At 38.7% G+C, this 25,835-nt stretch overlaps 1 protein-coding gene across 1 annotated transcript in view; it reads left to right on the top strand.

The window, feature by feature from the left end:
• Window positions 1-492: 492 nt before the first annotated feature.
• The window catches only part of CLIC4 (chloride intracellular channel 4), a 73,202-nt gene continuing 47,859 nt past the window's right edge, over window positions 493-25,835 (top strand). The window contains exon 1 of the mRNA XM_057700506.1: window positions 493-809. Coding sequence (XP_057556489.1) covers window positions 738-809 — 72 coding nt within the window. The 5' untranslated portion in view covers window positions 493-737. The remainder of the gene's footprint in view (window positions 810-25,835) is intronic.

Genomic DNA, 25,835 nt, shown 5'->3' on the forward strand with positions numbered 1-25,835 from the left:
GTTTCTAAGGGGATGAAAACTTTTCGAAAAGAGAGCTCCGCCTAACACAGGGCTTTGGGGAGCCGACTGCTGCGGGAATGGGCGCTGAGTCCTGGGGGCTGCAGCGGGGGAGAGGGCGGCAGGCGCCGTCTCCCCTCTCCAGGCTGGCCGAAGGCTGAGGTCACCTGGCTCGGCGCCAGCAGCAGCTGCGAGGACGCGCCCGCGCTTCGGCGGGAGGCGGTGTCAGGCGCAGATCCTCGGGGGAATTTCCCGTCCGTCCCCTCGGGAGGCGAGGCTCAGAGTCCCGCCCACCGCCCCTCCAAGCCTAGGCTTCGTTGGGTCCCCACCAAGGCCACGCCCCCGAGCCTAGGTCAAGCCGCCTCAGCGGCCTTGAGGGGCCGGAGAGGTCCGAACACCTCCCCCGCCCGAGGCCACGCCCCCGAGCCCCCGGCGTTCCTTTCCTCCCGAGAGTCCGGAGACGCCGGGCTTTGGCCCCGCCCCCAAACGAGGCCCCGCCCCCGGCACCCCGCCCCGCGACTTGAAACGGCCGGGGCTGCGGCCGCCTGAGAGTCGCGCGCGGGGCGTGGGGCGGTGCTGAGGAGCCGAGCCTGAGGAGCCGAGCCTGAGGCACCGAGGCTGAGGCGAGCTAGACGCCGGGACTGTCCAAGGAGGCGCCGCGCGGCGGGAGCCCACAGCCAGAGCAGCCCCGGAGCAGAAGCAGCCGCCGCCGCAGTCCGCGGAGCCCAGCCGAACCGGCCATGGCGTTGTCGATGCCGCTGAACGGGTTGAAGGAGGAGGACAAAGAGCCCATCATCGAGCTCTTCGTCAAGGTGAGCGCTCGCCGCCTTCCCACCCTGCCGGGCCGCGGGGGGCGGCGTCCCCGGACGCTTCTCAGCCGCGGCGCCCCCGCAGCGCCCCCGCGCGGCGTCCCGCACCCGGGCGGGAGGGGAGCGCTACTCCCGCGCCCCCGGCCCATTGTCTCGGGCCCACCCGCGCCTTCCAGCCGCGAGGCCAGTCGAGGGAGCCGGGGTGGGACCGGGACCCCAGAAAACCAGCACTGCGGGGCGGGGGGCACCGCTTGCAGCCGCGCGGGGCCCCGGCGGACGCCGCACCGTCGTCCCGCGTCCGGATGGGGCGGGCTGCACCCGCCTCTCCCCGGGGCCGCGCAGGCCGCCAGCCCCTGGGACCCGGGCAGGGGTGGGTCCTGTCACCCCCTCTCCCCCGCCACCGCCCGGGAGCCCCACCCCACCCCACCCCACCCCAGACCTCGGTTCTCTCGAGTCCACTCCCAGCCTGGGAGGCGAAGCCTCGAGCCGGTCGTGAGCTGATGAACTGAACTTCTTTGAACGCTTTCTGAAAGAGCTTTTCGCTCCCGGCTTGTAGCAAATTGTAACTTTAATTTTTGATTCCATCTGAAGATTTTTGGGGGGGCTCCGGAAGAGATCGAGATTTCCAACTTGGGTTTTCCTGTCTTAGGTATTTTACCAGCATCTGGTTTTCTTGTTTCTCAAGAGCGAGTGTTTTGTATGATGCAACATTTTGGCTGCTCCCCTCGGTGTTGCTGCCTCGGGAAAGATTGTGTGTGCCCTTTTGTTTTGAAGGAAAACCTGATGAGGGAAAGAATTCCTAACTTGCTTGGACTTTTAAAGGGTTGATTTTTCCCTTCTGGTCTTTTCAGTTTTTATATCCTGAAACTACCATATTTGTTGACAAGTACTACCTCTAGTCTTTTCCTTTTTTCTTTAATATTTTTCGTTTTAGCAAAGGAGAAAGATAGACGTTATGAACATCTGGATTCAACTGCCTCCCTCAAAACTTACTTGAAATCCTCGAGATTTTCTTTCTTAGTCACTTCTTAAGCAGGCTCTTTCAGAACTAGGCTCTGAATTGGAGAGTTCAACAGAAATCTGAAACAGTTTTGTTCCTGTTTTCCTGAGTTTTTATTTTAAAGAACGGGAGACAATTAAAGGGTGTGTTTGAGACATGGAAGGAAGAAATGATCTGCAAGTGATGGAAACAGTGTTTGTTTTAGGATTTTCTGTCAGTTACCAGTTTTAGAAACATTTTGATTTGGGGAACTGAAACAGCAGACAGGTATAGAACCCCCAGAATATCTTCAAAGAGTCTCAGTTATTTCAGGTGACATATATAGTACTTTGAGATGCAGAGAAGGTAGGAAGAAACCTGAAATAAGAAAAAGGAAGAGGAATGGAAGGCAGCATGGAGAAGTGAGAAGGGTGGCTCAGAGATAAGTGTTCAAAAACTTTCACTAAGCTGGGAATGGGAGTGAATTTCCATAAGTTCAGAGACAGTGTATCTACTGAAAACCTAAAAAACATGTCATTTAAACATCTTACTTTAGATGTATCATTAAATTTAGGGTCAGATAAGGGTACTATCAGTAAAGGCTTCTTTTCAGATTGTACTGGAGGTCTAACCAGTACAATAAGACAAGAAAAAGAAAGTACATGGGGACTTTGCTGGTGGTGCAGTGGTTAAGAATCTGCCAGTCCACATGGGCCCTGGTCCAGGAAGATCCCACATGCCTTGGAGCAACCAAGCCTGTGGGCCACAACTATTAAGCCTGCACTCTAGATCCCATGAGCCACAACTGTTGAGCCCGTGTGCCACAATTACTGAAGCCCATGTGCCTGGAGCCTGTGCTCTGCAACGAGAAGCCACTGCAATGAGGAGCCCACACACCGCAATGAAGAGTAGCCCCCATTCGCTGCAACTAGAGAAAGCCTGTGTGCAGCAACGAAGACCCAATACAGCCAATAAAAAATAAAACAGACAAACATAAACACATTGCCCTAAGCAATAATACCTGTAAAACTGTAGATTAGGTATGGAAATTATATTTCTTATGTGCATAACTATTAAAGGAAAAAATGTGAGCCACCTGAAAGCATCCTGCTTATCACTAGTTATAAGCCTTTGTCACTGGGCTTTGGTGGCAGAGAACCAGGTTCAAGTCACAGTTTTGTCCTCACTGGCTCGTTTAACCTGGGCAAGTTGTTTTTCCTCTCTGAGACTTGTTTTCTTCCTTTATGAAGTAAGAATGAAATGTTTCCTGCTGTCCTGTGGTTCAGCATAGGCAAAATTTTGTACTGATATAAATCAGGATAGCTGTCTCAAAGGGGAAAAAGGGGCCAGGTAAATTGTAGTAAAGAGTATTCTAGATTTCCAAGATCTATTTGTGGGAAATGCAAATAGAGGGAAAATACCCTTGTAAATACAGTTACTTTGAAAGCAGTGAAAGAGCAGAGGCTGTGGTTGTCCAGAGTGGTGTGTTAAACAGCATTAATTATTTTACCAAGAAGTATCTGAGTTTGTAGCAGAAAACTGTTATCTACACTTAAAGGAAATGAGTGTAAAACTGCTACCTGTTTAGGTAGCATTAAATTGAACAGAAGTAGATTAGGACCTTCCCAACTAGTGTGACTGGACTCACAGCTACATTTCGTTCCTTGTGAGTATTGTTTTTGGAGTTGTCTGTCCATGAGCTCAGTGAATCCTCATCAGCTGTATAACAGCAGTGCTCCATTTTTTGTGTGTTTACCCCAACACCTACAGGATAGGGTACCCTCCCAAGAGTAAAAGAGGCTTTACAAAGGCAGTCATCCTCAAGAGTTAGAATGCCCTCTTTCCCTACCCTGAGGGGCCTGGTAGATGTATGTATTTTGACACACGAGTCCCACTTGGGGACCACTGATTAATAGAGTGAAGTTCAAAACCTTTGGCAGGGTCATAACGTCTCTTATCTGCTGCTGGGTTTCTAATCCAATTTGTCCACTTACTAATTGTGTGTCCCAGGACACATTACTTAAACCTCTGTGCCTCATCTGCATAGGTGAGATATTAATAGATCAACCTCATGGGATTAAATTAGTCAATATATGTGGTGATAATAAGCTTAGAGCGAACGGTGTCTAGTACACAGCAAGTAAATAAATGCTGGTTGTGTGTCATTTTATATATACTTATTTGTATGCACATCTTCTCTACTAGATAGGCAGTTCTTTGAGGGTAAGGTCTGTATATTGTTCTGAGTGGGTACCAAATAGTTGAAATGAGATTGTTTCCTTCTTTCTGAACATTTTGGTGGCAATATATGTGTCTGGCATGCTTCGGAATTGAGAGCTACTTACTTAATAATCCTCATGGTCTGAGTCTGAAACCTTGGTCCTTCATTGTTCAACTTTGCCTAGCCTCCAGCCTCCAAAACTCTGTGTGGTTTTATCTGTCCACCGCCCTCCCCCCCCGCCCCGCCCCATTTTTTGGTACTTCTAGTCTTTTCATGTGTCTGCCATATATGTTCCACCAATATTTCTTCTTGGTTACATTCAGAATTTGGTAACCAACATTTCAGTATTGGGTAACAGTAAATATTGTGTTGAACAACAAAATGAGAGAAGTTGAGAAGAGACTGAATGTTTAGATTTTTTTCTTCGCTTGTGTATGCCTAACTTCTGTTGACGCTGCTGCCAACCCCCCCGCCCCCCGCGCCCCACTAGAATCTAGAATCTCTGGTATGATGTGATGGTATTTCTGATCTTGGTTTAGGAGGAGTCCCTTTGCAGAGTTTAGTTTTGTTAGCTAGAATTTAAAGTTGTTGGCATGCCATTCTGAATTGGGACACTCACTGTTGGCAGTCATCCTTAAACTGCTAGAATTGGGGTGGTGTAAAAAGTTAATCTGGTGCAGAGAGGCTTAACATGTAAGAATAATTGTTTCCTTTGAGATATTTGACAGGATTTTTAATGTGCATGGACCCTGGAGCCAGACTGCTTGGCTTGAATCTGGCTTCTAGTAGTGTGTCAGGGAAGTTTCTTAAGTTCTCAGTACCTCAGTTTCTTGACCTCTAATATCAGAATAATAATAATAACACAATTTTATAGGGTTGCCGAGGGGATTAACTGATGATCTATGTGTATTAATGAGGGTAGTCTAAGCTTCTATAATAACTACTGTAATCTGCCGCAAACAGTGGTTCGAACAAAATGGAAGTTTGTTTCCTTTCTCAACTAGCAACCCAGGGAGGATGTTCTAGATGTTGGTGGCTTTTCTCCTTAGAGTCAGTTAGGGACCAAATCTGTTTCCAGCTTCTTTTTCCACTAGTCCCCATAGCATTGTCCTCTTCACAGTTAGCAAAGCTGGTTGCTGAGAAGTCTTGGTTGCAGCAGTGGGAGGTGAAGAGTATGGAGGAGGCTTATCTCAAGTGCCCCAGCCCAGAACTTCCACCTGTCACTTACTTTTTTATTCCACTGGGGAGAACTAATCACATGGTTTCATCTAACTGCAAGGAATGCTGGGAAATGTGATCTAGCCATATATCACCTTATGTAATGTATTAGAAATAGTGCTTGGCACACAGTAGACACCTATTTTTGTTGTTGATGATAAGATATTCCCTTCCTTCCTCCCTCCCTCCCTTCTTCCTTTCCTCCCTCCCTCCCTTCCTCCCTCCCTTTCTCTCTCTCTCTTTCTCTACCTGGCCCCCCACTGCTCCCCCCCCACCCGCCTTGCAGTGTAGCTTTGTGGGATCTTAGTTCTCCCACCAGAGATTGAATCTGGGCCCTCAACAGTGAAAGCCCATGGTCCTAATAACCACTGGACTTCCTCGGAATTCCCAATGTGTATTCTTCTTCTTCTTTTTTTTTTTTTTTTAAGAACTTTTATTGAGATAGAATTGACATACAGTAAACTGATATATTTAAAGTGTACAATTTGATTTTTTTTCTTATTAGTAATGTATATATATGGCAATCCCAAGCTCCCAATTCATCCCACTGAAACCCCCCCAGTCCCTGCCAGTTTCCCCCCTTGGTGTCCATATGTTTGTCCTCTACATCGTGTCTCTATTTCTGTCTTGCAAACTGGTTGATCTGTACCATTTTTTTGTATTCTGCATATATGCGTTAATATACGATATTTGTTTTTCTCGACTTTACTTTGTATGACAGTCTCTAGGTCCATCCATGTCTCTACAAATGACCCAATTTCATTCCTTTTTATGGCTGAGTAATATTCCATCATATATATGTACCACATCTTCTTTATCCATTCATCTGTTGATGGACATTTAGGTTGCTTCCATGACCTGGCTATTGTAAATAGTGCTGCAGTGAACATTGGGGTGCATGTGTCTTTTTGAATTATGATCTTCTCTGGGTATATGCCCAGTAGTGGGGTTGCTGGGTCATATGGTAACTCAATTTTTAGTTTTTCAGGGAACCTCCATACTGTTCTCCATGGTGGCTGTATCAATTTACATTCCTACCAATAGTGCAAGAGGGTTCCCTTTTCTCCATACCCTCTCCACCATTTATTGTTTGTAGATTTTCTGATGATGCCTATGCTAACCAGTGTGAAGTGATACCTCAGTATATTATACTTAAATGTGGGCTTCATTAATGGGATTCAGGGGATTCTATAAATCCTTGAAATTACGTTTAAAATTCTATATGAGTCTTTTTTTCCTGGGGATTAGGAACCATTTTTCTAAAAAAGTAAATGGTGGCATTCCGATTGTTGAGCATAATTCGTATAAGCAAGGTATAGAAGAAAAGTTTGGGTTAGATGATTGTTAAAGTCACTTCCGTCTGATTATCTGTGATTTAACGCATTTATTGGCATGAAGTAAGTGCCTGATACTGAGTTAGGTACTATGGGAGATAAAAGAAATAATTAAACATTTTCTATCTTTAGATTTATAAATTTTATTGGAAAGAAAACAACAGTGCAGGGTGGTACATACTTAACAAGTCAAGTGTGGTTCACATTAAGTTGGGCCAGGATATATGGGGAAAGATGGAAGTAAGCTTTAACTTGACCTTGAAAAAGTGGCTGGAATAAGTGAATTGGGAATAGCCGAGGATGGAAATGTTAGACATCATTTGCAAACTTATTATGCAGGAAACAGTAGATAGATGATACTTCCCAAGAAGGAACCAGCAGTGATTCACACGCGTAGTGCCAGGGAGACAAGTTATTTAAAAGTTGAGGATGAAACTTTTAAAACCTAACTTTTCGTCTTGTTTGTTCTCCTAACACTTCCCTACTTTTTGGATTGCTGCCTATTCAGCAACTTCCCAGCAGCATTTGGGAAGGTGCAGATGGATTGTACAGATGGGCAAACTCTCAGCTGTTTTTTACAGTATAAAGTGGGAATTCTTTATGTTTTGTTTTGAGAGCAGGCTTTTTTTTTTTTGAACACAGACAGATGAAAGAAATTTTCTATAGGCAATGATGCTAAGAACTTTGTTTTAATAGTTGAACAAAAACTAACTCAACATCAAGACAGTGTTACCTTCGATGAATTGGTTCGACATTCATTTGAGGTTTCCAGAGGGAAAAAAATTCAGGAGATAGAAATGAATGTAAAAATGTGAAGTTAATGGGAGCTCTATTCTTGTTATGTTTTGTCTGAGCCATTCCTGAAGACCTAACAGTGCTCCTCTTGGCAAAGGCCAAGGTGATAATTTTGGTTAAATGGAAATTTCTGAGAGAATGGAGCCTAAAATGGGTAAGAGACGGGAGGACTCTGAGACAAGGTGACTGAACACATGAAAAGTCTAATGGTATGGGGGTGGGGGGATGGTGGCAGGAGGGATTAATTAGGATGTTGTGATTAACATATATGTATACATGACTATATATAAAGTAGATAACCAACAAGGACCTACTGTATAGCACAGGGAACTATGCTCAATATTTTGTAATAACCTATAAGAGAAAAGAATCTGAAAAAGAATGTGTGTGTATCTGAATCACTGTGCTGTACATCTGCAACTAACATGACGTTGTAAATCAGATATACATCAATTAAAAAAAAAAGCCTAATGGTATGAATAATAATAGGAAAGAGGCAATGCGGAGGACATGGCTGTCACCAAAAGTCAGAGTTGGTTTGGAAGGATGCTTACAGAGATGCCTGGAAGCCAGTAAAAGGATGGTGAGCAAGACTTTCCCACTTCCTGTTTCATTGGCACTGTGGAGCCTCAGCGTTCTAATGTCTCCTGAATAGGGAATTAGTGAGTCCATAAAAGGGAAATTTGTTAGCCAGGTTGGGAAGTGTGATTAAGGCATGAATTAAGATTTTGATCAAGTAGAGGAGTAAGTTAGGACGGGTTTGCCCATTGTGTAGGTTCTTATGGAAAATGGAAAGGGAGTTTCTGAAGGAAAATAACATTAAAGTCATGATTACAATTGTCTAAGTATGATTTAACAGAAATCTAAATTGAATTCAGGGCATCAGTTTGTGAATTCTCTTAGAAGTTTTAATCCTTTTGTCTTTTTGAAGACTTGACTTTTTTTTATCCTTCAGTGCTCAGTACCAAGAAATGGTATAAGGAATACCAATTAGCCTTTATTTGGTTTCTGTTATTTTCCTTTGTTTAAAATATAAAACCAAGAGACCGTATTAGTCTAAATTTATGAAAATAACAACTTAATGTAGATAAATGAGACTGTATTCAAAAGTTGTGCCAAAGATGTCCTAGGAGTATATATCAATATTTTGAAGAAATAACAATATTAGAACCAAGGCCAGGTATTGACCCCCAGGACATATATTTTGTTTTATAGAATTTTTTTTTTTGCTTTGTTGAGAGCTGAAATGTAGTGTGATGATAAGCAAGAGGTATAACAGGTTTTTTTTAACTTTTTTTGGTAATAAAATTATTACTTCCAACTTTACAGTTGAAATAATTCATTTTTATGAAAAGGATTAAGTTTTCATTATAATAGAATTGTAAAAATGTCAATCATCTGTAATAATTTAAGTATTGAATTTTACCACCATGTAACTTAGCTGTTTATTTCTATGTGTGAGAAAAGGAAAAAGGAGAATCTGAACAAACATTGGAGAATACAAAAACAATTATATGAAAGCTGAAGTAATTAAGAACTTTTAAGAATATGTGAGTTCTCTGTATGTTTTCCCCAGCTAACAACCAGTTGCTTTGTTATGGAGGTGGAGACCAGGTGGTGGATTGCTAGAGTGAAAGTTCATTAAAAGCTAAAGACAACCAAATTAGGCTGTTGTGCTATGCAGGAAAATGGAAGAGTGATGAGACCAGACTGCATAGACTAATTGAGAGAAAAAAGAAGATGGTTAGACTTAAATGAGATTTTGGCCTTGAATATACATATGCCCAAGACTTAACTGAAAAATTTGCAGAGTGTGAAGTTTTGTATTATTTGATCTTCTAGGTTACAGGATATTTTAGTTAACATAGGGATCTAAATTTTTGATTTAAAAATGTTGAAGACTTGATTCTTCATTAAATCAAGTAAAAGCTATTGCTAGCCATCAATAACATAGATTTTACTTACATTTTATAATTGTCAGCAGCACCCTTGATTGCAAATGTGCCCTAAAAAATGACTCAGAATGAATAGTATCTAACTTTAGTCTGTTTTAGTTTAACTATTGGCCCTAAATTTGAAAAGTAATGTTATTTTCCTTCTGTTTCCTAGTGTATTCATTTGTATGTATTATGCTTAAAAAAATGTTTTTTCCAGCTATAAAAGCAAAACTTGTTTACTGTAGACAACTTAGAAAACACAGAAAAGCACCATAAAATAAAAATTACTTGTATCCCCCTTTTCTTGAAATGACTGCTGTTGCTATTTTGTTATATGTCCTAATCTTATTCATAAACTTGCATGAATTATTGATGACAGTTTATGTATAATATTTTAATGTTCTTCATGATAGCAGAATACTTGGATGAAAAGTGAAGCCAAATCTTATATGTAACATGTATTAAGTGAGTTGGTTTAAAGAAAATTTACTTTATTTAGCTTTTATCAGAGAAACGCAGATTGGATTTATCTTCCTTATGGTACTAAAAGAACATTTACCCTGTTTGATCTTTGCTGGAAGAAGGGAAGCTTTTATGTTGTGAAATCTGCCAATACCTAGAACTGCTCACAGTATAGATATTGATTAAATGGTTTGAAGGTAGCCCCTCCTTTGTGCTCTTTAGGAGAAATCTGTTTTGAAAAGTCAAATTATTTTTTAGGGTTTATTTTCCCTTCAGTATCTATCTAGTAGTGAGGTATGCCCATTTTATAGTTGGAGGATATAAGATGACCTCTTTGTCTAGGAATAGTCGAGCACAGTATAGGGATCATTATAGAAGCAAATGTTGAATACTTTCTGTGCACTTAGTGCTGGAGAGAGAAAGGAATAAGAACAGGTTCCCTTGTGTTCAAGGAGCTCACAGAACAGCTTAATGGACAGAGGATGAGTAAATGAGCCATGGTTGATGATGGCTTTTTCCCATATAATACAATGACGTTTTGTCATGTGCTTTTTTTTTTTTTTTTTTTTTTTTTTTTTGTGGCACACGGGCTTAGTTGCTCCGCGGCATGTGGTATCTTCCTGGAGCTGGGATCGAACCCGTGACCTCTGCATTGGCAGGCGGATTCTTAACCACTGCGCCACCTAGGAAGCCCCTGTCATGTGCTTTTTAAAATCCAGTTGAATTAAGGTCTTAAGAAATGATTTATATGGCAACCTACATGACACAGTTGACTTAGAGATGAGTGAAATGTTTATGTTCTATTCTAACAGATGAAGGGTAGTTAGTATTACTGAATCTACCAAGTATTGTATATTATCAGTTTGAAGAAACTTTTATCCTTTCCCTCAATAATTAGTTGTGTTATATTCTATAATTTTGTCTAAAATAAAACCATGATACTTCTTGACATAAAACTTAAACAAGTCCTACTTTCTCTAGTTGTTTACTGAATTAGATACAAACTCCCTGATCTAGCATTCATAGTCTTTCAGATCATGATCCCAACTTGTGTTTTCAGTCTTTTCCCCTACTGCAGCTACAGATATACCTCATGTTCTAGATAGACTGGCCCTCAACATGGCCTGTACTTCTCTGCCTTCATGGAAGATTTTTGCTCTTGTTTCTTTTATTTGAAATATCTTTGGCTTCGCCAGCCTCTCGCCCTACCTCCACTTTCTGCCTGCTGGAATATTTGTTCTTTTATTCACTCAGTCATTTAACAAATATTGAGGTACTGTTCTAGGGACTTGGATACATCAAAGAACATAATGGCGTTCAGTTGGGGGAGGCAAACAATAAATGTATGTCTACTAGTGATAAGTGCTATGAAGAAAAGTGAAGTAGGGTAAAGAGTATAGAGAATGATGGCGGGGGGTGGGGTGCTCTTTTTGATTTAACAGGACATTCTGTAGCCTTGCAGAAAGTAGCAAGGGCAGAAGGCGAAGGCAGAAGCAGGGAGACTAAATAGGGGGCTGTTTTGTAGTTTAAGCAAGAAATGATGGTGGCTTGCACTAAGGTGAGAAGTAGTCTAATTCTGGATATATTTTTAAGATGGAGATCACAGGATTTCCTGATAGATTGGATGTGGAATGTGAGAGAAGAATTCAAAGAGGATTCTGAGATTTTTGTTCTGAACAAATAGAATGATGGAGTTGCATTAACTGAGATGGGGAAGGCTTTGGGAAAGGCTAATTCTGATGGAGAGACCAGGAGTTTAGTTTTCGATATGTTAAATTTGAGTATTTTAAGACCTCATGGAACCTATTGTCTAGTGAGAGAGGCTTATGTAAAGAAATACACAAATACAGTATATAATTACACTAAGGACCAGAACACGGTGTCTTGAGAAAGAATGACAGGAAATTCAATTTAGGTGGAAGCTTAATGGGGGCTTCTCTGAGAAAATGACTTGTAGGATGAATAGAAATTAGGGGAAGAATGAGAGGAAGAGCATTCCAGGCTGGAGGAATTGGCATGTGTAAAGGCTGTAAGTACTTAACAAATTGAGAGTGTGGCTGGAATAGAGAGAACAAGACTGTGGTGTAGAGTGAGGAATAGACAGGGCACATCGTGGAGGTTCTTGTGTGTCATGTGAGTTTTATCCTTAATAAAAAGTTCTCGAAGGGAATGTCATGATTTGATTTGCACTTTAAGATGAGTAGTCTAGCCGTTGTGTGGAACATGAATTGAAGAGAGGCAAAGAGTGGAAACAAGGAACACTACTTGTAGGCTGTTGTGATGGAGAAAGACAATGTTAGTGGCTTGGATTAGGATGGTGATGGAGAGAGGAGAATGGATTTGGGATAAATTTTGGAAGTGGAGTACATAGGAAGATACTGAAGAAGTTCTGTGCAAAGTGATTTGGGTATCTTAGTAGAATCACTGGTTGATAGAGGTGCCTTTTATTGAGATGGAGGAGGAGCAGACTGTTCAGTTTTTGACTTGTTCAGTTTGAGATGACTGAGATGTCAAGTGGAGATGTCTAGCAGGAAGTTGGAAGTACAGCCCTGATGCTCAGAAGTCTAGGCAGAGTAGAGAAATTTGGGACTTGAGAGAGAGTGTGTGTGTATACATACTTCATTTGTTTGTTTATTTATGTGGTATTTAAAGTGTGTGAGATCATTCTGTGGATGAGCGAAGCATAGGGAAAATGCTCAGGACCGAGTTCTGAGGAACTCATGACACTAAGGGGTTGTGTAATAGAGAATCTGGAAAAGGAGAACTAGGAGGAGTTGCAGTCAAGCAGTAGTGGGAAAACTATGAGAGCAAGGTACCAAGGAAACTAGAAGATTTTAAGGAGAGAGCGACCAGTTGTGTCAAGTAAGATGAGTGTCTATTTGCTTCATCAGCCTGGAAGGCATCGGTAACCTTAGTAGTAACAGCTTTGGTAGAGTGGTGGTGGGGAAGCCACAATAGAAGGGTGCAAGAGTGAAGAGGAGTAAGGGAGTGGGGTCAGTGAGAAAGCCAAACTCTTAACAAGAAACTTGGCTGTGTAGAGACGGGTTGGTAGATAGAAGGGGTACATGTCAAGGGAAGGCTTTTTTTTTTTTTCCCCAAGAAATGAGGTATCAGCTGTAAGAGCTATAATGTAGGAAGGAACACTTACAACCATCATTTTAGAGGAGGAAATATTTCCCATGAGAATCATCATAATTAACTGGGTGGTCTTTTTACTGCAAGGAAGTTTGTGTATGTTTAGAATAGATGCTTAATCTCACTGACTTATTTTTTTGTTGCATTTTCCAAGTGCATGAGATAGAAATATAGAAGTGTTTCACACTTAATTGAACTAATATAAATATTTACGAGGTGCTGTCTGTGTGCCAGGCACTATTTATTGCATTACATGTATTAACTTATTTGATTGTTCCTCAAGAAAATATTTGCTGAAGGAATGTATAGAAGCTTCCCTTGCCTCCTTCCCCTCTTCGCTTGAACAGGGTTGATTACAGAGGAGACTGGGGGGAAAAGAAGAAATAAAAGATCACATTATCGGGGGAAAGCAGATGCCTATTAAATGCACAGAAGTCTTCATATAGAGAAGCCAGAGAAATAGGCTGAGAGTATGATGCATATCCCTGGGCTCAGTTCATAGTCGCAGTTTTGATTTAGTGCCTCAGAATCATTGTTACTTTAGATTGAAATGGACAGTTACCCATTTTTCCTTGCAAAATAAAAAAGATTGAAGGGAGTGTCCACAGCTATGTTCTGGACCTAAGTTTGTGGTTTGACAGCCGCTGGGATGAAGTGTTGCTGTCATTGTCCTGATGATTCAGCAGGGACCCCTGTGCTGGATTATAGTGTTGCCTCAGTGTTGCTTGTAAAGGTTCTTTCTATCCTGTGTGATATTTGAGGTTCAAGATGCCAAAATCAGAGCCAGGGGATGATTGTTGACTTGAAGAATCATTTGTACTCCCTATATATAAGCATTGAGATAGTCTATTTCAGAGTTGAAGATCGTTAGAATTAATATTTCAGGTAGGCAATTGAGGTGTCATTTGGAAGACTGGATCTTTGTGTTACCTTGTTGTAGGGTAGTGATTAAGGGCGTAGGCTCTGGAGCCATGCAGACTGTTTTAATCCTAGTTCTACCTTTCTGCCTTCGTGTCTCCACTGGGGTAATAATAGTATCTACTTCTTTGGTTTTTGTGAAAATTTAAAAAGTTAATATAAGAAGAGCACTTAGTGTCTGACACAGTAAGCATTGTTTGCTTATTATCCCGTGGACCTTTGGGAATGCTGAGTTAAGACTGCCCGTGATTAGTTATGTTCAACATATATGGTTTCAGCGTCCAGGATCTTACTATGAGAAGCATCTGCCAGGCTGTCATTACAAATAGGTGGGGAACTTTCCATTCTTTATCAAAGAGCAGATTTAGTACAAAAAAAGTCCAAGGCTAGAACTTATTCCTGAATTAACTTTAGTGAACCGTGATCCTGTTCACACTTATTAGGTAACTAAAGGACAGTCAGATTGGACTCTGCCATCTTAGAACACCTGCCTCAGCAGCTCTTTCTGGACTTGTAGCTAAAGCTGAGAGTCTGTTATTATCAAGAATGTTTTTCTTGTTTTTTATTTCTTTGTTTCTTTTTCTTCTTTGTGAGAGCATAAAAGAAATAAAGAGGGATAATTAAGACATAGGATCTAGTGGGTCTGCAGAAGTACTTTTGAATTATGGATCTTGGAGTGTGTGTATATATATGTGTGTATATATATATGTGTATATACATATATATATATATATACATATGTTTCACTTAGCTCCCTGTGCTCCTGCATTTCACTGTTCCTTGATTTTTATGGTAAACTTTGGCATGGCTGTAATTGATAGATGATGTAAGGATCATAAAGTGACTTTAAAATCCTTCATTTTATAATGTTTTAAGCTTCTTGAAACTACTTAATTTATTCGTTTGCAAGATAGAGTACACTGGTACATAAAAATGAACAGTAGGTTTTTGTTTTCCTATTAAAGTCAGAATAATAGACATAAGATAATAGATAGCATTGAGTGTTTACTGTGGTTCAGGAACAGTGTGCCAAGCCCTTTACATATGTTAGGTAATTTAACCCTCATAGGGCAGTAAGTAGTAGTACTTTATGTGTGGTCACAGGGATGGTAAGTAGCAGTACTGGGATTTGTACCAAGAACTTTGTGTTTCAGAGAGACTGACTCTTAACCACTAAGAGCTTTTTTATTTGTTTATATTCCGTTTCTCTATTTCAAACTTGAATTTTTACCTAACAGAGTTTTGTTTTCCCTGTTTGCTGTTTTCAGTGACCCTGAAAAATAAAAAAGAAAGAATTCAGAGAATGTTTAAGAATATTTCTAAAACACTAACAGCTAGTGAACCTAGATGATTGTTAAATGAGTTTGGTGCTTCCAGTTCTCTTGGTTAAATTTGAAGGGAAGCTGTAAATTTTCCATTGCCTCATCTCTTTGCATTTTTGGGGCCTGGTTAATTAGTATTTTTAAAAGTACTTTAAGGGTTTATTTATAAACTTGTTGAAGAACTTGACTTGAACATCATGTATTTGATTTTAGGACTGTTTTCCAATTTAGAAGTGTCAAACAGTCCCAAGTTTAACAAAAATTGCATATTAAATTGTTAGTTTTCCTGGTTTTTTTTTTTTTTTTAACCTCTCCCTTCAGAGGAGCCTACAATAATCTTTGCATTGTTGATAGAAAAAAAGCAAGGAAGTTTCTTTTTGTGGAGAGAGGAAACGGCTGTTAGTTCGGGACTTTATCCATATTAGGTATAAACTAAATATAGAAGTGAAGTCACATCTGTAGTTTCTTAAGCGGAGCTAATGAGATCAGCCAGTGCTTTTGGATTGGATTTTTTTCGTTAATTTTTTTGTGTGTTGTTGGTGGTGGTTTTTTTTTTTAAACTTTTGGCTCACTAAAAGGTTACCAAACTGATTAGTCCTATGGTCTGCCTTCCATGTCCCTTAAAATTTTTTTTAATAAGGAATCTTTCTTTAAGCAAACATAAATTAAAAGAATTCTGCTTTGTGTGTAAGAAGTAGTTGCTTATGCCTCTTTTTTTTTTTAATTTGGCCACACTGTGCGGCTTGTAGGATCTCTGTTCCCTGAACCTGGGCCATGGTAGTGAAAGCCCTGAATCCTAACCACTAGGCCACTGGGGAACTCCCACTTATGCCTCTTTTTGAGGGAAGGTAATAAATGTCAGTTTCTTTAGTTTCTTGACCCTATTGTTATTTTCCTATCTCTGTGGGTTTGTTTGGTTAGTTTTACCTTTAAGCCTTTTTCACATATATTTTTACTGTGAGGCTAGATTCTTGTTGTCTTGTGTAAGAAACATGTTTTACTTAGTATCTTCTTTGTTTATTTGGTATTTAACCATTAAGTCAGATCTCAATGTGGCCAGGTAGTAATAGGATTCTTCTGATTGGTTGGTTAGTACAGATATTGTAGTAGAACAGAATGAAGGAATAAATCTCCCGTTTAAGGCCAAAACCACAGGTTGTTCTCAAATAATGACTTTTAAAAGCCCCCCAAAGCATTCTTACAATAAATGTTGTCAGCTCTTGCACTCCTTCTCAGAGCCCTCTGCAAGCATGCCAAAACATTCAGGCAGTTAGCAATACACTATGCTGCTGAAGAGAATGGTCTACCTTTATGGCATATCTTTAGTAGAAATATTTTAAAATACAGCTAACTCTGTAAAAAGTTTATCTTAACATATTTCAAGGGTTTTAGTTCATGAAACCAAATTCCCTCCAAGGTTTAGTTCAGATATCTTCTGAATCCTTCTCTGACCTTGTTGCTTCCTCAGCAGAGCTAATCCTTCCTGCTATCTGTCTGGAGCGCTTTGTGTATTTGCATATTCTGCAACTCAGCTGAATCATTTTTCTTCGTATCTTTGTTCCAGTTAGAATGTGAATTCCAGGAGATCAGGGATCAGGGATTATTTCTTCATCTTTTATATCTCACACCTAGCAAATTTTATTATATAGGAGATAACTCATTAATTCAGAAAATACCTGTTAATGCTTTGGGACAGATTGGTTTGCGTAGTCTTGGGATAGAAGCTTGTAAGAGAGTGTTAAGTCTGTTTCTGGTATTGTGTTCTATATTACCTCATAGTAAAATTCCAGAAATAAAAATAATGTTCAATTATTGAACTTGAGACTTGTAATTTGGGTTTTATGACTAAGCTGCTCACTGGATAGATAGCTATTGACCCAAACTTAATAACAGATCGGTTTAGAGGTTGAGAATCTTCAAATTATATAACTGGAAGATCAAGTTTTAAGTTGTTCTCATCTATAAAGCAGGTGAGTTTCTTTGAAGTGATGACTACTCTAGTCTGGATTTATTTTATGTACCCAAAGTAGGCTTAGTCTTGGGTGTTTAGGCCCAGACAGAAAGTTGAGACCTGAGATTTCAAAATCATGTCCAGATAATTAACTTCTTATAATTGGAAGAGGTTTATTAGAAAAACAAATATAAATGGAGCCAATAAAATTTCTCAGTGATAGTGGGGGCAGTTTGCCAGAGAAATGAAAAATATTTTGAGTAAATTATTTGCCCAGAAAGAATATATTGTACTTTCCAAATGAACTACCTGAAAGATAAAGGAAAGATTTAATTGTCTAAAATAAAAGATACAGAACTTATTTTAAGTTAGAATTTGCCTTTATCATATTCAAGGCACCTGTGCATTGAAATGGTATCTTTTCACAGCTGCAGTATGTTGTTGAGTATATAGTTTTAAAAGAAACTTATTTGGTAATATGTTTTAATGAAAAATTTAAACATAGAGAATACAAAATAAAATACCAAAGATTCATTCACTCATATGATTACTGTGTGCAGATGTTTTGTGTTAGAGTACGACATTTCTGTGACTGCAGTTTTGCGTTGCTCATTGTTATTAATCCTTTGTTCTTGGTGATTTAGAGGTTCAAAATTTAGCTATTAAATAATACTGTAAAAAATAAAAAAATAAAAAAATAAAATAAATAAATAATACTGTAGTGTAGTGAGCACATGAAAAGATGCTCAACATTGCTAATTATTAGAGAAATGCAAATCAAAACTTCATTGAGGTATCACCTCAAACTGATCAGAATGGCCATCATCAAAAAGTCTACAAACAGGAACTTCCCTGGAGTCCAGTGGTTAAGACTCCGCATTTCCACTGCAAGAGGCACGGGTTTGATCCCTGGTCTGGGAACTAAGATCCCACATGCCTCAGCCAAAAGAAAAAAAAAAAAAGTCTACAAATAATAAATGCTGGAGGGGATGTAGGGAAAAGGGAACTGTCCTACATGTAGGGTAGGAATGTAAATTGGTACAGCCACTCTGGAAAACAGTATGGAGGTTCCTTAAAAAACTAAAAATAGAGTTACCATATGATCCAGCAATCCCACTCCTGGGCATATATCTGGAGAAAACCATAATTCGAAAAGATTAAAAAAAAAAAAAAAAAGATACACGGACCTCAGTGTTCACTGCAACACTATTTAAAATAGCCAAGACATGGAAGTAACCTAAATGTCCTTTGACAGAGGAATGCATAAAGATGTGGTACATTACAATGGAATATTAGCCATAAAAAAGAATGAAATATTGCCATTTATAGCAACATGGATGGACCTAGAAATTATCATACTAAGCGAAGTAAGTCAGACAGAGAAAGACAAATTATTATATGCTATTACTTTATGTGAAATCCAAAAAACAGTACAAATGAATCTATATATTACAAAACAGAAACAGACTCATAGGCATAGAAAACAAATTTATAGTTACCAAAGGGGAAAGGGAGGGGTGGAGTATGGAATTAACATATGTAAACTACTGTATATAAAATAGATAAGCAACAAGGATTTACTGTATAGCGCAAGGAACTATATTTCCACTATAGACTATCTTCTGATAGTCTATAGTGGAAAATAATCTGAAAAAATACTGGTAAATAATATAACTGAATCACTTTGCTGTGTACCTGAAACTAACACAATATTGTAAATCAATTGTACTTCAATTTAAAAAAACTGCAAAAATAAATAAATAGCTTAAGAAGAAAAACCACAGCGCTGTGATGTCTATCTTTATAGGCAGTTGTCTGTGCGCAACCATATCATGTAATTGTTTTCAAAATCCCTCACATATCTCATTTATGCTCTGAATTCCTCATTTCCCTTTTATTTACCTACAGTGTAATGTCTTAAAAAAACTTTATGGGGAATTTAGATCCTTTACAGAGGGAGAAATTTTTGACTCTACTGCTGAACTCTTGATGGAATTTCTAGTTAAAATTGTTTGGGAACTTGTTGATAAAGAGAAAAAGCTCTTACCCACTAAAGTTAGGTAGTTGCCATATGCACAGATTGGGGAGGAACAGTATTTTTTGGACACTTAATTGTTTTCTTTCTCTCCCAGGACTCTTTCTGAATTTAGTTTATACTACAGCATATATACTTTTAAATTGCCCTTAGGGAAAGTGGGCTGCTGGATTTTGACTTGCATCAGAATTTCACTCTCCCCTCTAACATATTTGTCAGCTGATAAGCAGGGAACACTATGGCAGTTAGTGAATTTATCTTTGGTTAGAAGATGTTAAAAGAATGAGGCTTAGCCAGTGAAAAAGTTTGAGATACTTTTTTTGTATGTGACCAAAGTGAGAATATGTAATTGTAAAGGGCACCTGTTTCTTTTTTTAAATATATAATCATGCCTTAATATAATAAACAGTAATTAGTTTTCTGTGTTCCTGAAATTAACTCATTTAAATGTCAAACATTCAAATTATACATAGTTTTATCTGAAAATGTCTTGGTTTCACTTCCAGTCTTTAAAGATATTTTTGCGGGATATAAGATTTTGGGGTAATGTTTGTTGTTTTTGTTGTTGTTTTTATTTCTGCACTTTAAAAATGTAGTTCCATATTTTCTGGCCTCCATTATTTCTGATGAGAATTCAGATGTCATTCAAATCATTATTCCTTTGTATGCAGTGTTTTTTTCCTAGCTACTTTTAGGATTTTCTCTTTGCTTTGCTTTTTAGCATTTTAATTATGATATACCTAGGTGTGACTTTTTTAATATAATTCCTACTTGATGTTAATGAAACTTCTTGAATCTGTAAATTTGTCTTAATTTGGGAAAAGTTTGGCTGTTATTTCTTGAAATTTTTTTGCCTCATTCTCTCTTCTTCTGAGACTCTAAATATATGACTTTTTGATATTTCCATAGGTCTTTGAGGCTCTGTTGATTTTTTCACTTGTCTTTTTCTATTCTTCAGATTGTATAGTTTTTTGCATCTGTCTTCACATTCATAGACTCTTTCCTCTATTCTACTGTTAGGTCCATTTTATAATTTTTAAAAATCTTTAGGTAATGCATTTTTTAGTTCTAGAATTTACATTTTATTCTTTTCTGTGGTCTCTCTCTACTGAGATTTCCTACCTTTCTTTATCATGAGCTTATTTCCCTATGTTCCTTGAACATAGTTATGATACCTGCTTTACAAATCCTTGTCTGCAAAGTGTAGCATCTGGGTCAGTTTAGCGTGTGTTTCCTTGATTATTTTTTCTCTTGAGAGTGGGGCATGTTTTCCTGTTTTTGTGGGGAATCATTTGGATTGTGAACGATTTGTTGTATCAATAGAAACTTTGGATTTTGTTATGTTCTTCTGAAGAGTATTGATTTTTGTTTGTTTGTTTTTTTGACTGGTAGTTTACTCACCTGAACTCAGACTGAAAAGTCTTCTGTGGTGGGTGGCAGCTCCAATTTCTATTTAGTTCTTTTAGCTGGCCTACTTGGAATTTGCCCTGTGCATGTGTACGCCAGGGATCAGAATTTGCCCTGTGCCTATGTATGCCAGGGATCAGACAGAGTTTTGTGAAGATTTTAGGGCTCCTGCTCTCTGGCTCTCTTTTTTGTGGTGCTCAATGTTATTTTCCAATGGCAGTGGTTTCTCTGAACACTGTCCTTTGGTTCTTCAAGCCAGCAGAACTGTGAACTGTTGATTGGAATTTTAGCTGCCCTGCATGGCACAAGGTTAAAAGATAAAACTTGGGGAAATTTGTCCAGTGTATTTCCCTTCCAGGTATCAAATCCCCTCCAACATCTGCTTGCTTTTTTGTTCATTTTTCCAGTGTCGTTTACCCCAAGTGGTTATTTTTGTCTAGATGTTTTTGTTGTTATGGGGGCAGAGGGTTGATCTTATAGGAACTACTTGGCCATACTGAAAGCTTCAAATTGATTTTTTTTAATTAACTTTATAATTTTGGAATCGTTTTAGATTTATAGAAAATTTGCAAAAATAGTATATACTTCTCAAATTGATTTTAAATGAAAATATTTCTAAAATATATTAGCGCTTTCTTGACTTCTTAAAATGCTGAATTTAACTGTCAATGTCAGCTTTCTGAATACAAATTCAGTAATGCTATGGTGGCCTCAGGAACTATTGAGGGTATGTAAGACTATTTTTGCCTTTTTGCTAAATGGCCTCAGCTGTTGTGCTTTTTAAATCTGTGTGTGTGCATGCATGGGTGCATGTGTGTTTATGTGCGTGTGTTTTCTGTTTCTTCCTTTGCCAACTGAGCTCTATTGATGCAGCTCATTTCCTTTAATTTTCTATTGTAATCTTTTGTGGTTTGGGTAAGCCAGATAAACAAACTTGTTAAAGTTTGTTTGAAATAAGAGTAAATAATTTCTGAGTGTTTGAAAGTTGAATTGATGGGTCAGTTACATGACCTTTAGTACATGGTCTTGGTGACATACATTAGTGTTTGTTGTTTAGAGGCTTTTTCTCTAGCCATGTAGTGTCTAGTATGATAGCCACTAGCCATATGTTGCTATTAAGTGCTTGTTTGAATTGAGATGTACTCTAAGTATAAAATATACACCAGATTTCAAAGATTTAAGTACAAAGAAAAAAAGTAACAACTTTATGTTGATTAGATGTTCAAATGATAATATTTCAGATATATTGAATAACATAAAATATTTAATTTCACTTTTTTTTTTTCTCTTTAAGATATGGCTGCTAGAAAATTTAAGTAACATTTCTGGATCACATTGTAATGGTTGTGGTTCAGGTAATTTATCTCACTTGATTAATAGTGTCCATATGTGTGAGATGCTGGTTGTACCTTGCAAATTATGAGGTGTGATTCCAGCATTTCCTTCTTTTTTGGTGTTGGAAACTGTAAAAGTGGACTTAAGGTTCAAACTTCAGTTCTGTCAATCCTCAGTTGTATAATCTATGGCAGGTTACTCAGTTTCTCTAAATCTCAGTTTCCTTATTTGAAATATGAGGAAAACAATACCTGACTACATATGGTTATTGTGTGGATTAACATCTCTATATAAAGCACTTTCAAATAGTGCATGTTGAATGAGAAATCAACTGCGAAATTAAACAGTGGCTATTAACTTGTTTGCAGGCAATTTTGGCAGTTTTTGGCGAATTTTCATTTATTTTAGTTGATTCTTATAGGGAGTAGATTCAAGGTCTATCCAGACAAGAAAAAGGGTTATACCTTTGGCTATCTTTTTTCTTTCTGTCTTATCATTCAGTATTTTTAGTTATATGGATTCTAATTTGTTCTGAAGAGGTAATAGACTTTGTTCCTTGTATTTTAGGCTTTTGATGAGTGAATGCAAACATTCCAGCAGAGCTTGTTTTTTCCATATGGTTCTGTTGTGCTTCAATGGAAGGTCTGGTCATTGTATATCTGGCAGTTAATTTTAACAAACGATTCTGGCTGAGACATTTCAGATTTGATTTTAGTATGGATTAGAGCCTTTGTTTTCATTTTCAGCATGCACTTCAAATATGTAACAGAGAAGAAAAGTAGTACTCAGTAGAATCTTTCTCAACTGTCATTAATTCCCTACATTGTTTCAGGTAGTAGTTTTTGAGTAACTATTCTGCATTCAGAATTCCTTTTGAATTCTTCATAGTGCTAGAAGAAAATGCTGTCATATTTAAACAGCTTAATATTTTCACAGTGACTGGGGCAGGAATAAGATTATCATGTATAGACATTGGAACATTTTCTTTAAAAACTTTCTTAAATCTAAAAAATGAAAAACAAAATAGAGGTATATAAAGTTAATACCCGTTTCTACCTTACCCCAAGTCTGTCCTGAGCTATGAACAATGTTAATTTTGGTTTGTAGCCTTCCACACCTAAGAAATATTTTCAAGCCAAGATTATAGCTCTGTGATTATCTCTCTCTTTTTTTAATTAAAAAAATTTTATTTATTTAGGCTGTGTTGGGTCTTCGTTGCTGCACTTGGGCTTTCTCTAGCTGCAGCGAGCAGGGGCTGCTCTTCATTTTGGTGCGTGGGCTTCTCATTGCGATGGTTTCTCTTGTTGCAGAGCCCGGGCTCCAGGTGCATAGGCTTCAGTAGTTGTGGCATGCAGGCTCAGTAGTTGTGGCATGCAGGCTTCAGTAGTTGTGGCTTGTAGACTCTAGGGTGCAGGCTCAGTAGTTGTGGCACACGGGCATGTGGGATCTTCCTGGACCAGGGATCAAACCCATGTCCCCTGCATTGGCAGGCAGATTTTAAACACTGTGCCGCCAGGGAAGTCCCTGTGATTGTCCCTTGAAGGGATTTCGTTTTCTATCCTCCAGCAAAGTATAGGCAGGCACACCCTCACATCCATCTTGAGGCTTTTCTCTACCTAGTTGCTCAAACCAGAAATCTAGGAGGTACTTGATTTCTTTCTTTCCCTCACTTCCCACATCCAAACCATCCATAACTCTTTAGAATTGTACCCTCCCCAGTTCAGTTTAATCCATGCATTTTTCATCTTCATTGCCTCTACCTAATAAAAGCCACGTTCCACTGGGACTGTTGCAGTAAGTCTCCCAGCTTCCATTATTCATTGGCTCTATGTCCCCAACCTGTTTTCCATATGGTAGCAAGTGTTATTTATTGTCTTAAAACTGAAATTGGATTTTACCCTCATATACCCCCACCCACCAAAACCCTTCATTGGCATCCCATTATCCCATTCTCTGGCATCTTCTCCCCTCCTAACACACACAAGCACACACGTGTGTGTGCTCCATGAAGTTAGGAATGTATTTTCTACTTGGCACATACTTTGTTACTAAGCACTTACCACATACTGGGCAATATTTTAAGAGATTTTCATATATTAACTCATTTAATCTCATAGTAACTCTATGAATTAGGTATTATTCCCATTTTACATATAAGGAAACGGAGTTCCAAAGAGGTTAAGTAAGTACCCAATGTCATACAGGCGGTTAAGTAGAAGAACCCACATATCAGACCAGGCTGTCTATCTTCAGAATCCTTGCTGCTAACCATTGTGTTAAATGATTTCTTTCTACATGGTAGGTACTTGGTAAACATTTGTTAAATGAATGAAAAATTGTTACCTCTGTAAGCATAAGTTTAAACTCCTTAATTTGGTCTAGAAAGTCTTTCATGATCTGGCCCCTGCCACTACCACTTTCTCTTGTACTCAGAGCAATCTAGTCACACTGGCTCTTTGTGGAGCTAGCTTCTTCTCATTCTTTAGGTCTAAGATATCTTTCATGACCATCTTATCTAAAGTAGGTGTTCCTTGTCCTCTCTTTTAGTACTTTGTTTCCCTTTAGGCACTTACTGCAGTTTACAATTTTTAACTTGATATATTTATTATCTGTTTCTCCCATAAAAATCAAAGTTTCATGAAGTCAGGTCTTAGCTGTCTCATTCACAGTTGATTATCCAGTGCCAAATCCCAGTGCTTGGGAGGATAGTAGGTGTCCTCAGTAAGTATGTTTGGAATGTTGAATAAATAAATAACCTGGGTCCTAGGCAAGGAGGTGTATATAAGATATTCTGTGAATGAAGAAAAAGAGCTCATAACTTATATTAAGAGTTTTCTTTTTTCATTCCTTACCACACATATATTTTCATTCTTCCTGCTAGTCTTGACTGGAGACAAATGGCAATATTGATTTGGATGCTTATGTTTGAGGCAAAGTTTTCTGTTATTTACAAATTGTCTTGGACCACTAAGGCAATGTATCTAATGAAAGAAGTCTAGTAGGAAGACTGGCTTCCTTGTGATTCTCTTGGGTTTGACCTCTTTTGGTATTTGCAGCCTCAGGCCACTATCAAGTTGGCCACATCAGGCACAGGTTTCTCATTGAAAGGTTTTTTCTTCTGGTGTCTTTGTCTTAGGAGTGAGAAGCTTTCCTCAGGGGACTGTCTTGACTAGAACTGGGTCACATGGTTACACTAAGTCACTGGCAAGAGGACTGAAACTATCATGACTGGCTTAGAATCAGTCAGGATTTACCCCTAGAATTCGGGACTGCGTTATCATCTCCTGTATCATTTAGGGGAGGGAGGAATAGATTCTTGATAAAAATGTCAAGTTCTATCAGCAAAAAAAGTGGGAGAATGGATCTTGGGCAGGCAACTATCAGATTTTGCTATGGTGGCTTCTGTGGTTTGTTAGCTCTATCCCAAGGTGATTTGGAGACCTAATTAAATTTTTAAAGAAAACTTATTAAATCAGAAAGATTTGACTTAATAAGCTTTTTCTATACTGATAACCTTTTTTCTAACCCCAAAGCTTTCATTGTTAGCAATCAATATAAAGCAAATAAATAGTAAGGCATCTGCCAGCAGATGAAGTCCTGTAGAAAGATAAAAAAAAGTATGGCATGTTAATGAGTTTAGAGTCAAGTTCAGGAGGTATAGTGCAGAGATATAAATATTAAAGTAATAATACACAGTAACGGTTTAAGAGATCACAAGGTAAATCATGATTAATTTTTAAAAAGTGACATAGAGTTGATATTTCCTGGGAGTTTGTGAGATATGTAGAATCTTGGGCCTCACCCTGGATCTACTGAATAAGAATCTGCATCTTAACAAGATCCCCTGCTGATTTGTGTTGACATCAGGGTTTGAAAAGCCGGAATAGAAGTTGAGAGGACAGGTAATTGGTTTGAGCTAACCAAGAAAGTTCTTGGGGTGAGGCTTGAGCTTGACCTGAAGGACAGATGCAGCAGGGGCA

The sequence above is a fragment of the Hippopotamus amphibius genome, chromosome 1 (assembly GCF_030028045.1).
Source record: "Hippopotamus amphibius kiboko isolate mHipAmp2 chromosome 1, mHipAmp2.hap2, whole genome shotgun sequence".
Taxonomy (NCBI): Eukaryota; Metazoa; Chordata; class Mammalia; order Artiodactyla; family Hippopotamidae; genus Hippopotamus; species Hippopotamus amphibius.